Source organism: Lonchura striata, chromosome 18, assembly GCF_046129695.1.
Source record: "Lonchura striata isolate bLonStr1 chromosome 18, bLonStr1.mat, whole genome shotgun sequence".
Lineage (NCBI taxonomy): Eukaryota > Metazoa > Chordata > Aves > Passeriformes > Estrildidae > Lonchura > Lonchura striata.
The window spans coordinates 6,886,193-6,900,625 of NC_134620.1; the positions used below are offsets into that span (position 1 = coordinate 6,886,193).

Here is a 14,433-nt window from a genome sequence, read left to right on the forward strand (position 1 = left end):
GTCCTTGAGAGAACACAAAGGGTTGAAATGCCTGACCAGCCATAAACAATCTGCTGTGAGAAATATCCTTAAGACTCAAACTGATTCACATGCCAGAGAGCAAGCAAACTATTAATATTCCTAGCAGAGATCCAGAATCCACTGCACTGCTCCATTCTCTGTCATCTCCTACTGTGCTCTTTGTAATATTTTAATTTCTCTACATGCAACAATTAAGTGCAGAGATGGAAGCACTCTCAATTCCCATTTGTTGAAGGCAGCAAACCAAAGTAATCTGAATTTAAAAAAAAATCTGCCAGTCTATTAACTTTCCTTTTTTCAGAGTTTTTGTATTAAATAGCACTGCTGAATCTTCAAACAAAATTAAACTCTACTGCAAAAAAATTCAGAAGCCAAGTTCTTCCCTTCACATACAAGTAAGAACCTACCTGAAGCTCAAGACATTCACAAGTTTTCTACCATCACACAAATACCACAAGAAAACTTTTTTAAAAGTTTGTATATTTTTTTGCCTTACTTCTGTTTCACCTGTCCCATGTTTATATATCCAGTTATTGATATTCCTGGTTACTTTTTAAGCAACATCTGGAATTATTTTATCATCACAAATAAATTATCCTGCAAAAATAAATGCTGGTTTACATTCCTCTCTCAGGATCTAAGAGAATCTACTCAAGAATAACATAGAAATGTTATACCCTCTTTTATTCTCAGAAAACAAAACCCACCAGCTGCAAAATTATGTCCATGGTGATACAAACATAACAGAATAGGTCCTGTGTTTTAATAGATATTATGGGGGAAGAGTATCAATGAAGTTGTGATAAAAAAAATGTGTGAAATAAATGCAACAACTCTTCATTAACAATAAGCACCTTTTATTGACTGTCTTACCATTCAACACTCAGTCCATTCAAGCTCTTCAACTGCTGAACTATAATCCAGTTTAGCATTTAAATAAAAGATAATGAAATTTGACTTGTACAAAAAGTGTTATACCTGGGTGGCACAGAATTAAAGTTCTATTTTAAAACGCCATAGACACAAATAATCACTATTTGTGATTTGAAAATTAAGTCCTATGTATTTCAAAGTAAAAATTAACACATATCATCCATCTGATGCTATGCTTGTAAAAATGACTACAAAAATGTTCGAAGGCAGACTGGTTGGAAAGTATTTTCTATTTCACCATTTAACAAATGACATAACAAAAACTACTAGGCAGCAAAATATTTCAGGTAAATTTCACACATTAGAAAAGCTCCTGACATCATCATGTCCCAATGATTTCAGTAGGGCCCATACAGCTCAGCACACCAAAAAAATCTGTGTAGTACAGTCTAAAATTTAGCTACCCATCATTTGTTACAAGATTTAATTCAATGCTCAGGAAACTTAAAAATCAAATACACCTAGGAGTCTAGTCATCAGATACTGGTTATTCCCATTCTTTCTCCTTGCTGCTTTTAGAATTTTATGTCTGTGTTATGAAGGGCATATGCTGCTTCCCAGTGTTTTAAGATCTCTTCAAAATTGATTAGCAAATTTTTTGAGAAACTGGCAAATTGCCTTTTATAAAGAATACTTAAATATGTTTTGCCATCTTCTTCTGACCGTATTAAATTCCTACCCAAGCCAATAAAATTAACCAGAGCTATTTTGCTGCAAGAACACCAGCTTATATGCCAACGTGAATATGCAGGCAAAATAATTTATTTTATCAAGAATTAGCACACGAGTGCAAATAAAACTTCTTTTGAAAGTCCTGGACTCTACACAGTTTAAGTTTTTCAACAGTATCCAAGAAGAAATAAAAGTCCATCTGAGGAAAGAGTAAAAAAAGCTACTGAAGTAAATCCTTCACTATACATGCAAAATAGCATTTCCTGGAAAAGCAAAAATCATGTTGCTATTTTCCTTTAAATTTCTTTTTCCTGTAGGATGGAAAATTATTCCAAGAGATAAAAAATATCATCACTATTATAAAATAGTGGTGTCTCCTCATGTCAGTTAGACTTAAGTTTGTTATCAGCAAAAATCAATATGAAAGCAGAGACAAGCAATTCAGTTTCTAGCAGAAATTCTTTTATATCCATGCATCATCTTCACATCTTCATCTCCACCCCCCCCCCCCCAAAGGAAACCAGTGTGGGAAATGATCCTTTAAAACAAGGTCATTAAAACCAAACAAAAATAATAAATAGAAAAAGAAAACCTAAACAAAGGCAGGCATACATTACTGAGGCAGTGAATGGGATTGTTAGACAACATGAGGAGTTAGACCTCTGTGTAGATTCCACATGGCTGAGATCCTGGGTTTCTACTCTGCTTGTTCTCAAAGTACAAATAGGGATTTATTTTTTATTCCCAAAGCAGAAATAGGGATTTCTTCTTTATTTCCCTTCCCTGCCTGTGTTTTTAAAGGCATCCAAGATATCCAGGATGCATTGAATATTTCATGAGGCCAATACAACTAAATATTTGCTCAAAAACTTGAGTTAATTCTGTGAAGTAATTTAGCCTAAAAATGGAATAGCTTACATCAGAAAGGCACCACAGTTCACCCTTAAATATTTTTGCTTGGATTCAAGCTCCAGATTTCTTACTACATAAAACACAACCAGATCCTGCAGTGACATTTTTCCTCCATTTGCCATAACTTAGTCAAGAAAGTCTCAGTGTCCATCCTTGTTATCAAACACCAAGTTGTGACACAGCTGCTTACAGGTGAAGGCAGATTTCACACTAAAAGAAGTGTTATTTAAACAAATAAGAAACTAAACCAGCTATAATCAAAATGTTGATCTTCCTTCACTGAGGTACTTAACATATGAACACTAACTATATAATTTACTAAATGTATCAAGTGTCTTGAGACGTCAAATTATATCATTAATAAATATTCTAACAGAGTAAGATAATTAATCATGGTATAAACCCAAACAGTAAAATGATGTATTAATATTAATAGGCTATTTATAATTTTTGATGTGAGTAAATTATACAAACTGAAAAATTAAAAAGCAATTAAAGGTATTCAACTACTCTTGAAGTTTTATGTCCCTCCAAAAGAATTGTTTTATGGGGGGGACTGAAATCAATGCCATCAGTGACAACGGGAACAGAGTCTCACCTTAAATCTAATTCACAGCTCAACCCTGTCTGTATGCCAGAAGTAGTATTTTTTTCTTTCCATAATACTATGTCCAATAAGTGAAGCTTTTTTAGTGATTTGTTTTTTGACAGGTGAACTTTCTGGAGACACAGTAAAACAAGAAAGGCTCAGTTTGTCTTATCTCCTTAACAATTGGATGCACTTGTGGCAAGTGAGCTCAAGGTAACACATCCCTTGAAAAAGGAATGGGTGGGGTGTGAATGTGACATTTGTGAAGGGGACAAGCTTGACAGCCCTGAACACCAAAGTCTTTCTTTAATTCATACATAAGGCAATGTGGCAATAGTTCAAAAGAAGTAACAATCTCTTCCTAGCCATGCACTGTCACCTGTGATGTTCCAATACTGACACAGGTCTCTTGGCCTCTCCAAACAGGAGAACCTTGCTTATTTTCAAGACAGACATCAAGGTCTGGCTGTCATGGCTTCAGGCTGGAGCAGAATTGTGATTTTGTTCTACAGTGACCCCTACAAAAGAACAGAGCAAAATGTTCTTCTGTCTGGAAGACTCGAAAATGGTTTGGGCCTTTTCTTCATTTGCAGGAATTATTCATATCTGCTAAGCCAATGCAGATGCATGTGAACCATAGTGGAGTTCCTTAACAGTCACATTACTTAGTAAAGCACATGCTCCGTCAGTAATCACATTTGAAATAAACACTAAAGAAAAATCTTCTACAATCTGTTTGTGCACTATCAGATCAACTCGCCATTTCTAAACTGGAAGCTGTTTTTCAAATAACCACCTAAATGAATAAACTGAGAAAGAGCAGAAAATTAAAAACAGATGGTGACCATTTCTGCAAAAGAATCTTTAAGAGCACATACATTTAAGTCCTGATTTTGTTACCCAAACATTTTGGGTCACTGTCAATGAACATTTCTTGCAGACCATAAAATATCCTTAGAGATCTTTACTGACAAGACTGTAAAGGCAAAAGTATTTAGTTACCTAAACATAAAAACCACAATTTGTGGATGCACCATTTGGGCAAAGTCATCTTAGGAAAGGGAACACACACAGGATATTACCATTACTGCATGACACCCTTGATATTTTACAACTTCCACAGAACAGTTCATTCCTTAAGCCCCAGAAATGCCGCAGAACAGTCACTTAAAAATATTTTTACAGCTGGAAATCAGCATTTTTTCTGAATTTAACATATCTGTAGGTAAACAGAATTAGCAACATTTCTTCTGAACAAAGCAGCACATTCTGTTCTCCCTGCCCCCTCCCCAAAACAGAGGCAAAAATGCAGTTCCTTTTCTCATCACAGCTCCCAGGCCAAGGACAGCGCTGCTCTGTGGAGTGCCAACTCCACGCACATGATGTGCTTACACAACTGAGTGGGGCATCCTGACCCAACGCTGAGAGATTTTACTCCACATGCACTTTTCCCATGTAGACTAAGAGGAAATGTAAAGTACTGTGCTGACTTAAGGCTACGTAATTTTAATGACAATAAAACCAGTAACATAGCAAAAAAAAAGGGAAACAGATATCGCCCAAGATTTTTTGTAAGAGATTGGTTGAGATGAGGCATTCAGGATGAATCAACACTGAACAAAAGAAATTCTAAAAATCCTTTAAAGCTGTCGGACTTTCCTATCAGTGTTTTTAATGTTGACATCCAGTGTTTCTACTTTCTTTGTGAGCCGATCCAACATATCATCCTGCTCTTCTATCTCAGTCTGCAGGCCAAGAGCAAGGCTCTTCAGGCGACTCAGCCCAGAAGACATCTCATCTGCCAGGGTAGAGAGGGACCATAAGGAATCAAACAACACAGATTATCTAAATGGACACTATCAGGATTCCTTCTTCTCCAAAAGCCTGGGTTAGAAAACGTTAGATACAACTCCTCAAGTGTGAGCATTCCTCTGAAATAGAGGAAGCACTGGTATGTTCACAGTTGTACTGTTACTACCAGAAATGGTCACTTCCTCCTTTTTTACATTTTACATTTGGTGTTAAGTAAATACTTAACAACAAACTGGATCTTTATCAAATTACATGTCCTGTAATGTAGTTTTTACCTTTTTTTTTAAATGCATCTCATAGAAAATTTGGTACATATGTTAGCTGCTCAGCATACACAGCTCACTACCTCAATTGTTTTTCTTTAAACTTCAAGCAGAAATTATACCAGTGTGCTGAAGATTTAAGCAGTTATTTATCATAGATTAAAAACTCCCATTTCTAGATTTTCTAATTGACCAAAAGGTGACAATTTCATTGCATGATTGATTGATATAAATGCTTCTTGAAGCAGTTATATTACTATTAAGTTTTCCACAGCTTGTGAACAGAAAAAATGGGCTTCCACTAGCTCTTATGACTATTTCTTTTTGATTTATTCCTTTCTGATTTTTTCCTAACCTCTTCTTTTTAGGTCAGCTACACAGTGACACATGTAAGCAAACAGGCACTTTGTCTATATGCTACAGAACAAAGGAAGGCAAACTCACCTGAATGGTTTTGAGAAGTAATAAAAGAAATGCAGCAAATCCACAAGTTAAATATTTGGTGCCTTTCAAGTCTTAGCAATTTTTAGCAAAACATGTATTTCAAAAGCTTTGCATTGCTTTAAATTATTTGGGTCTAAACTGATGTACCATTCAGATAGTTTTGAAATGCAAATACAAGCAAATGATTTTTTAAATGATCGTCAAATTTTACATGTTAACTAAACAAAAAAAGTGTTGGCAATATATCACTTAATTATTTTATCTGGCTCAGGAATCAGAAATTTGCAATTGTATGACATCAAACAGCTTCGGTTTCCTCACTCACCTAAGTTGGTATCAATTTTCTGGTGGTAAGCTCGCAGTTGTTGGTTCTTTGGATAGGCATCCCTTTGTACTGAAGAAACTAAATCTGCTTTGTTGAAGTCATTGTCTGTTAAAAGTATAGAGTACAGAATATTATATAATGAAAAGCATGTGAGAAGAGGTTTCGAAGTTTCAGCAAGGCTGTTAAAAATTAAGTTTGCACACAGCTGCCAGGTAATCACATAACCGGAGTACAAGGAGTAGCCCAAGACCATTGTCTATAGCCAGCTCTCAAGATGAACACTTAAGCTACGACTTGTAGCTCTGGTAGGAGTAGGGAGAGAAAAGCAAAGGGAGCCGCCGGTGCGCACCCGGGGGGCCCGAGGGCTGGGACGGGGCCGGAGCCGCTCTGCCCTCTGCTGCGCGGAGCTCGGCACCAACGCAGCGGCACGGCCCCGAGCCCAAAGCCCTCACTGCCTTACTCAGCATCACCACCGACAGACACCCTGCTGCTGTCCCGCTCCTACTGTGCTAAATAACCCAGGCCCGCTTCATAAAGAAACAGTTATTTAGCACGGAAAAGCCCTCACAGAAGTTAACAGATTGAGAGAAGGAAGAATGAGGCCAAACGCCATACACCGCCTTCTGAGAATCAAGACTTCAGTATGAAGGCTTAGAATCCATGTCTGAAATAACAAGGATAATGTATCTGAAAACTATGATAAACAATGGTTAAAAGGAGAACTTCTGAACGTGTAACATTTTGGCAAACTTAGGGAAACCCTGTCTGCACACTGTGAGCATTCTCTGCAAATATAAGCACCAGGGGCTTTTAGTCTCTAGCAGGTATAATATCTTCACTATGGATATAAAGACATGAATGAAAACAATTCCCTAGAACTCAAAGCATGAAGGCTGGGATACAATCTCCAGATGTTAGGCAGCAAGGTAAGTCAGCAGCTGGGCAGGCTGAAGGGTCTCTGCCTTCATCACTGCAAATTGTCCCACACAGATAACAGGCATTCAGTGTAAAATGAAGTTAACAAACCTGAATCAACTAGCTTCCTTAAATTTGGATGGCTTTCCTGGTATTTCGACTCTTGTTCTTTACTAGACATCATTGCTTCTTTTAACCTAGTAAAAAAAAATAGAAAGCATTGCTGTTGACCTCAGCATTAAAGAAAAAAAGGTAGCTAGACCACCTCAGGAGTTTACAGGAGTTTGAAAGAACCAACAGACGTTTTATTTTCTGATTTTCTGGTGACATTTCAGAGATGCTATGGGAGACAAGTCCCAAATAAGTTTATGTTACTTACCTGCTGTTACCATAATATTCAGGGGCTCCATTCTGCTCTGGTTTGCTCTCTGGTGGTTTGGCTTTGAAGTAGTTTACCAAGCCCCCCCAAACACTCTTGATGCTGTTTATGTGCTTTTGACTAGTTTTCAGGTCCTGGTCCATTTTATCCACCATCTGCTCCGTGCGCTTCAGAGCCTCTCCCTGACGGACGAGCTCCTGAGGGGCATTGACAGAAAGCCAGATCATACACCCAGGATGAACTGAGACATCAAACAATCAGCACTAAAGGTGACACTCTGAAGAAAAAGAGCAGCATTCCTTCATCTGTGCAGATTATTTCTGAGGGCAAACAGCTTTTTCCCTTGCTCCCCTTCCTCCAGGGTATTTCAATCAACAGCTGCACGTCAGCCACTGCATTAACCAGCCGTAAAATCCTGTGACAAGCCGGGTTCCTGGCACCTACCACAAACAACATCCAGTTTTCTGTACTAGTCTTTTGTCAAGCTGACATTTTCATCTATGGCTGACCACCAGATGGGTGATGTGTGGAAATGCACAAGTTTACAGCAGATTAATTTCTAGCAGGACAAGCAGGACAATTTCTAGTTATGAATGGCACTTTCATTGGGAACGGATTCTATTTTCACCTGACTGGGATGTTTCTGATAATTTAGAAATAGAATAACCAAAGGAAATAAACAAAATAAACAAACAGAATTTCTTCAGACTTCAGAAATATTTTAGTTAATTTTAGCAGTGCAAAATTTAGAAAATTTTATATATAGAAGTACATTATTTTCTAATTCAGCAGCACAAGCCCTATTTTAAAGTAATCCAAAGATTAATGCTAGCAGGAAAGTTGCCTGCAGCTACCACCAGTGCAAAACAAAGGACTTGTGTTCATATTCTTGCTAAAGTCTGGGAAATTTTAGTTGAATATTCTTTTTTTTTCCCTGTCAATAAATCACAAACACACAGACTTCAAGTTTTACCACAGGCCCTGCATCAAGCCTGAATTCTTGATTCTTCACTTGTGATTTCCTGGACAAACAAATCACGAGTCTGAAAGTTCACAGAAGTCCCACCAAGAACCCTCTGAGCATAAGGACTGGCTGCAGCTGCAGCTTGGGGATGCTCTGGGGTTAATTTAGGCAACCACATCACCCAAGGAGCATCCCATTATAGCAGGTGACACAATGGACAAGACCTGAGCCTGAGCACAAAGCGCTGAAACAGAGCCTCAGGAATGAAGGAAATGATTAATCAGAGTGAACCGAAGCACATCACAAACAACTTACAGGGAAGGCCCTTCATCCAACCAAGAGGACTGCTAAAAAAACTTTTTAGTCAGCTAAAAATTAGTAAGAACTGCTGAAAGCAGCTGAAAACACGTCACAGTCTCATCCTCAGTACTATTCACACACACGGGCTGTAACTGGGATTTTTCCCCCAAAAGCCAAACGCCACCACCTCGAAAACACAGGGCCAGGTTGTCTGGAAAACCCCCAGCAAAGAGGGACTTCGCAGGAAACTCTCGGGACACAGGGAGAAGCAGGGTCCCCTCCCGCAGGGCTGAGCGAGGGAGCCTCGGGCCCTGCGGCCGCTCCTCCCCGGCTGCCCCGGGCCGAGGGCTCCGCTCCGGCCCGACCCACCTCGGAGGCGGCCACGCCGATGCGCTCGGACTCGTAGAGCAGCGACAGGGAGCGGCTGGTGCTGTCGGCGGTGGCGGCGGAGCGGCGCAGCACCTCCTGCTGCAGGTACCGCTGCCGCTCCGCGCCGCCCGCCCCGCCGGCACCCGCCGCATCCTCCTCCTCGTCCTCCGCGAACGGGTTGTAGCTCCTCGGGAGCGCCGACATGGCACCGCCGACCGCGGGAGAGTCCGCGAGGAGTCCGAGCCCCTCACGGAGCCCCCGAGCCCCCGCCTCGGGCCGCGGCCGCTCCGCTGCTTCCGCCCACGGCACCGAGCGCCGGGCGGAAGCGCTGGGCGCAGCCACCGACCGCCTTCCCCCCCGCGGGGCGGGGTGAGCGCGCCGCAGCGCCGCTGGCAGACAGGCGGCTGCTGGGCGGAACCATCGCGGCGGGGGGAGAGGGAAGTATGTGGAGGGATGGCTGCGCAGGGCGGGGCACGGGCAGGGAGGGCGGGCCACCGGGCGGAAGTGAAGCCGCGCAGGGCGCTGCCATCTTTGCGGCGTGATTGGTGCGCCGTGATCCCGCGAGAGGCGCCGATCTCGCGGGCGGCGGCGGGCCGAGCCGGCCGGCGCCGTTCCCGTACAACATGGCGGCCGCGGCGGTGGCGGCGGCAGCGGCGGCCGCGGCCACGGCGGCCACGGCGGCGGCGGCCGGGACGGCGGCCGGGACTGCGGCCGCCACGGCCGGGACCGCCGCGGCTCCCTCCGCGGGCCCTGCGGGGCGCGGGAGCAGCGCGGCCACCGCGCGCGGCTTCTACTTCAACACGGTGCTGTCGCTGGCGCGGTCGCTGGCGGTGCAGAACCCGGCGCCGCTGGAGAAGGTGAGGGGCGGTTGTGGGGAGCGGCCGTCCCGCGCGGGGCGCTGCGCGTGTGCCGGCTGCGGCGCTGTCACGCGTGGGAGCCGCGTGTGGCTGGTGGCCCCTGTGTGCACAGGACTCCGAGCAGCCCGCTCGGCCCGTCCGTGCCCCTCTGTTCGTGCCGTGTGTGGGGTGCCCGCCCGCCCCCTTGGCCCTGCCAGGCGGGCTGGGGGCGGCGAGCGCGCCCGCGGGCCGGGAGATGCCCTGGGGCGCCTGGCTGTGGGCCCTGAGGGGCTTCTGTCAGCCCAGCCTCGTCCGGCCGTGCCTTCGGGGCAGCTGGGCCTCAGGGATGCTCCTCTGGGCCAGCATGACCCAAAAACTCGGAACAGCAGCGCACCCTCGGGGCAAGGAACTGGATCTTGCTGCGTGTCCCTCCGATCTGTAGAATATAGTCTTGTGGGAATAATTAGTCTCAACTTAATTAGGGCTGGTTGCTTTGCGCCGCGTATCTGGTTAAATGCAGGCGAGGCAGCCGGTGCCGGGTGAGATGAAGCCCTGCTGCAGGGGAGCCACGGGGATCCGTGTGGGCAGTGCCCCCGAGGGGCTGCCCCGCTCCCCCCGCAGCAGGGATGGACAGCCTGGCGTGCTGGGACTGGGCACCCATCTACACCATGTCCCAGTTGCATCAGGCAGTAATCGTGACTAAAGAGCTGAAAAAAGCACTGCTCTGTGCTGATGAAATCTATACTGCTTGTTTTCAGCCAGCTGTTGCAGCCTTCTTTTCTTATTTCTTGTTTGGAAGTGTTCCGCTGGTGTTACTGCCTACGGTGGATAATTTTCCTGTGCCCTGCTGTTGGTTCACAAATATCCAGGTGTTTAATTTTTTTTCCCAGTTTGGCAGAATACAGCAGTTCAATGATAGTAGCAGCTCATATATAGCCAGAGTTGCTCACTCATGTTATTGTAAAGTAACCTGATGTGGAACACGTATATTAGCAGTCATCTTCCAAAGTTCATATTTCCTCTGCTGTATTTTATACTGAGCAAGAGGATTATCTGTTTTGTACTACAGGTCTTGAAATTAGGAGGTCTGGCAGTTGAAGGACCAGAGCCTAGAATTCCACTGAGCATCCAGTCAATTTTTCTGATCCTCTAGGGAGGTTGTTTCTTGCTTTAGAAATGTCAAGGGGGGGATGTTCAGAGCGTTATCTAAATAGGAAGTGACTTCACATTCAAACACAGGTGAGTCAAACATAGTTATTTATTAAGAAGGCCCTTTTTAGATAGTATTTATTAACATCAAGGAAATTTATAAAAAGAAAATGTGCTTGTTGCATTTCCACAGAAGAATAAAGTATTTGGGAGATTTGATGTAGTCTTTAAATGTGTATTTGTTAAGTATGGAATAAAGTAATAGGTGAATAGTGAGAAAATATTAACTCTGTATACTTAATCTGTTATGTTGAAAGGATTTGAGCAGGAGTCATACTTAGGTTGGAGGTTGGTAACAGGTAATTTTTCAGTGCTGTATATGTAGGAGGCTTTGGTACAGCAGTAATCAAAGCTCCATCCACCTGTTTTTTGTTTACAGGAATTGAGTAAATATAATAAAAATGTCTGCTGCACATTTCCTGCACACCTAAAAGTGAAGTAGTGGAACGAAGGCTTTATCATACTTCAGCCCTTTGATCAAGTGTTGAAGAATACCTTTAAATTGACTTATGTTGTAGTAAAAACGTTTGACATCTACTTGAGATTTTTCTGCTTTTTTCTGGTTTCTGTCATTCCTCAGTCTTTCCTTGCCCTTGGATGTTCTCAGTGAGATGGATGACGGAAGGAGAGTAATGTTGCCAAATGTATTCCAGAAGGTGGAGAGATCACTATGCACTTCAAACAAGCTTCAATTTGGTTTCCAATCTTGTTCCACTGTTCATTCCCTCTGCTGTTTTTCAGGTACAAAAGCTGCTCTGTATGTGTCCAATGGATTTCCATGGAATTTTCCAGTTGGATGAACGTCGCAGGGATGCTGTTATTGCTTTAGGAATCTTCCTAGTTGAATCTGATCTTCAGGTATTTTTCCCCCTTAGGTTACCTATTTACCTTCAAGGATCTTGGACTAATTTAAGTTTAGTTGATCAGTGAATGAAAAGTTGGTATTTGCTCTTCATAAAAGTAGATTAAAAAATCAGAGATAAGGGATGGGTGCTGTCAGGGGAGCAAGGAAATATTGATGAGTGTGATGGGCAGTAGCCATGGCACTGCCACAGCCAAACTGCTGCTGTGTTTTCTGGTCATCGTGGCTTAAGCAGAGAAAGGAAAGAGTATTCAGCAGGATTTACTCTAACAAAGTGTGTCATTGCATTTTCCTCCCCACATACTCCTGACTGACAGGGATGCTCCGATGCCCTCCTGAAGGCCAGGTTTGCAATAGGCCCTTTCATGCCAGGATAAACAGACAGGGTACACAGGCTGCATTGTACAGAAGCATCCCTTCTGTGTCTGCCAGCAGGGCCAGCACAAGCTGGTTCTCTTCCCTTTGCTGGGCCTGGTATTATTCTGTGGAGAGGAGGGGAAGCATGGACAGAGCCCCAGGTCCAGTGCTGTTACTTTAAATTCTTTCATATTACTAGGATTTGCATCAGGCCTGAATTGCCTCCTATTCAGTACCATGTACTATGGTACAGCTTGCATGGATGTTATTGACCTTGTTCTTTTTATTTTTGTGTTTGTTTGGGTTTTTTTTTCATAAGGCAGTTGTACTGTGCTTTGATTTGCAGGTGAGGGAGCTGAAGTGTTACTTAGATGTGTTAAGTGGATTGTGTAAGGCCCTGGGATGCATCATATGTACTGAATTGGTACTGGCACTCTGAATTTCTAGCTGTCTTAAATTTATTTTGAGAGCTTGCTGTCAATTAATAAAGTGTTTGAGGTTAGGTACTGTTCTGGAACTTTCTTCTCCAGCTTTTAGGGAGAATGAACTGTTGTCTGGAGTGAAAGGCTTGGATTTAAGGCATTGAATTGGGTTACTTTCATTTGCTTGTTTTGAAATCAGTTTTGCAATAGTTAAGAAGCCTGTGGAGTAATCACTAGAAGCAAGTTCTGTGTGTGCTAATATCGTTTTACCATATCTCTAAAGTATCTTGAGATTATATAGTTCAGCTTTTTTTCTCCTTTTTAAATAGAATATTTTCTTCTTTAGCACAAGGACAGTGTGGTTCCTTACCTTCTGCGACTCATGAAGGGCCTTCCCAAAGTCCAGTGGATAGAAGAAAGCAATGCACGGAAAGGCAGAGGTGATGTTTGGATTTTTTGATGTCCGTCATGGAATGCCAGCCAGGAGGTAGAAATAGCAAAGGTTGTTCAGGACATGGTTCAAGGGGCGGGGAGAAGTCCTGCTGTGTTCTTACTTAGCTCCTGGCTTGACAGCCTTTAATATTGATTTTCTTTAGAAGCCAGAGGAATTTGAATAGATCCCTGTTTTCCTGCTTTACTGCTTTTGGTGAATTGCACTTTCCAAATAGTTCTGTGCTCAATATATTTTGTTACTAAACTGCAGAAGATTGTGTAGTAGCTAGAGTAGGAGAGTGGAACATGAGATTTGTTGCTCTGCTTTTAGCTTTGATGCTTAGTTGCTGTTTAAATCACTTCATTTTTTTGCTCCCTTAGTGTAAGAATACTTTTATACAGTATTATCTAATTAGGGTTTATTTCTGATAAGTTGAAAGCCTGGCAAGGTTTTTAATTCTGATTTTTCTTTAAATATTTATGCTGAAATTATGATGGTTAGAGTGCTTCTGAATTTTGTATGTAATACTACTTGTGTATACAACATGCCTCAGAACTTTATGATATGGGAATCACTTGTGTCTTGTTGCTTTGTTATAGTTTGATCTTTCTACGTTGGTTCTCTCTATCAAGTCTTAAGTGGCTGATTTTCTCTCCATTACTTTGCAGGTTTGCTTCCAGTGGCAGAAAACTTCAGCTTCTGCTTGGTGACGTTGTTATCTGATGTAGCTTACAGGGATGCATCTTTCCGAGAGGAGGTGGAGTTCAAGTTTGTGCTCTTGTATTACCCAGTTCTCCAATGCTGCAGTCCTGACAAATGTCTGGAGAAGAGCACAGCTCCTCCCTGTCAGCAAGGGGCTGATTGCTTTGGCGCGTGCACTGATGCATTAATTGCTTGTGTTAATAGTCAAGCACCTAGAGGATATTCATAGATCTGTAGTTACTTTTGGGTGTCAGTTGCTGAGCCAGAGTTTTAAAATTCCAGTTTTGATACTGAGGTTGGGAGTGCTGCAGTTTCATTGTGTAGTATTTGCAGCTCACTGCAGACTTTACAGGAGAAGATCTGTAACCTGAGTGAGTGCAATATAATCTTTTAGACCCACAACATTAAGAAATCTTCACAGAAGTGCTTACATTAATGTTTACAAGTTTCAGTTATTATAATGATCTGGTGTAAGATAATGAGATCTCTTTACCAAAAGATATTTTTGTATGTCTGTCTTGATGACTTTAGATTTTGGATGCAGTCCTACAAGTAATGCAGTTCCTGTTGGGAATGTGCCAGACACCACAAATGCATGATAAAGGTAGTGATAAAATTGTTACTTTATTTGTAAGTCCTGTCCTCTGAACTTCTCTTGTGTTTGTTTGCTGGTTATCAGAGTTTTGTCTTTCAGCTTCCCTTAGCACTTCTCTG

The 14,433-nt window shown here is 42.5% G+C and overlaps 2 protein-coding genes across 3 annotated transcripts in view; one reads left to right on the top strand and one right to left on the bottom strand.

Moving 5' to 3' along the window:
* Nucleotides 1-857: 857 nt before the first annotated feature.
* On the bottom strand, nt 858-9,210 carry SNAP29 (synaptosome associated protein 29). The gene is made up of 5 exons (XM_021549842.2): nt 8,899-9,210; nt 7,266-7,462; nt 6,998-7,083; nt 5,972-6,076; nt 858-4,925 (listed from the first exon to the last, which is right to left on the bottom strand). Exons 1-5 carry the CDS (start codon nt 9,100-9,102, stop codon nt 4,768-4,770), a joined length of 750 nt encoding a protein of 249 aa, XP_021405517.1. The 5' UTR covers nt 9,103-9,210; the 3' UTR covers nt 858-4,767.
* A 311-nt stretch (nt 9,211-9,521) lies between these two features.
* PI4KA (phosphatidylinositol 4-kinase alpha) overlaps nt 9,522-14,433 on the top strand; it is a 54,314-nt gene continuing 49,402 nt past the window's right edge. The window contains exons 1-5 of one of the 2 annotated variants that reach the window (XM_021549910.3): nt 9,522-9,755; nt 11,685-11,801; nt 12,931-13,024; nt 13,686-13,774; nt 14,251-14,323. In XM_021549910.3, the coding sequence (XP_021405585.1) occupies nt 9,522-9,755; nt 11,685-11,801; nt 12,931-13,024; nt 13,686-13,774; nt 14,251-14,323 (607 nt within the window). The remainder of the gene's footprint in view (nt 9,756-11,684; nt 11,802-12,930; nt 13,025-13,685; nt 13,775-14,250; nt 14,324-14,433) is intronic. The other variant, XM_021549911.3, reaches the window with a different exon arrangement.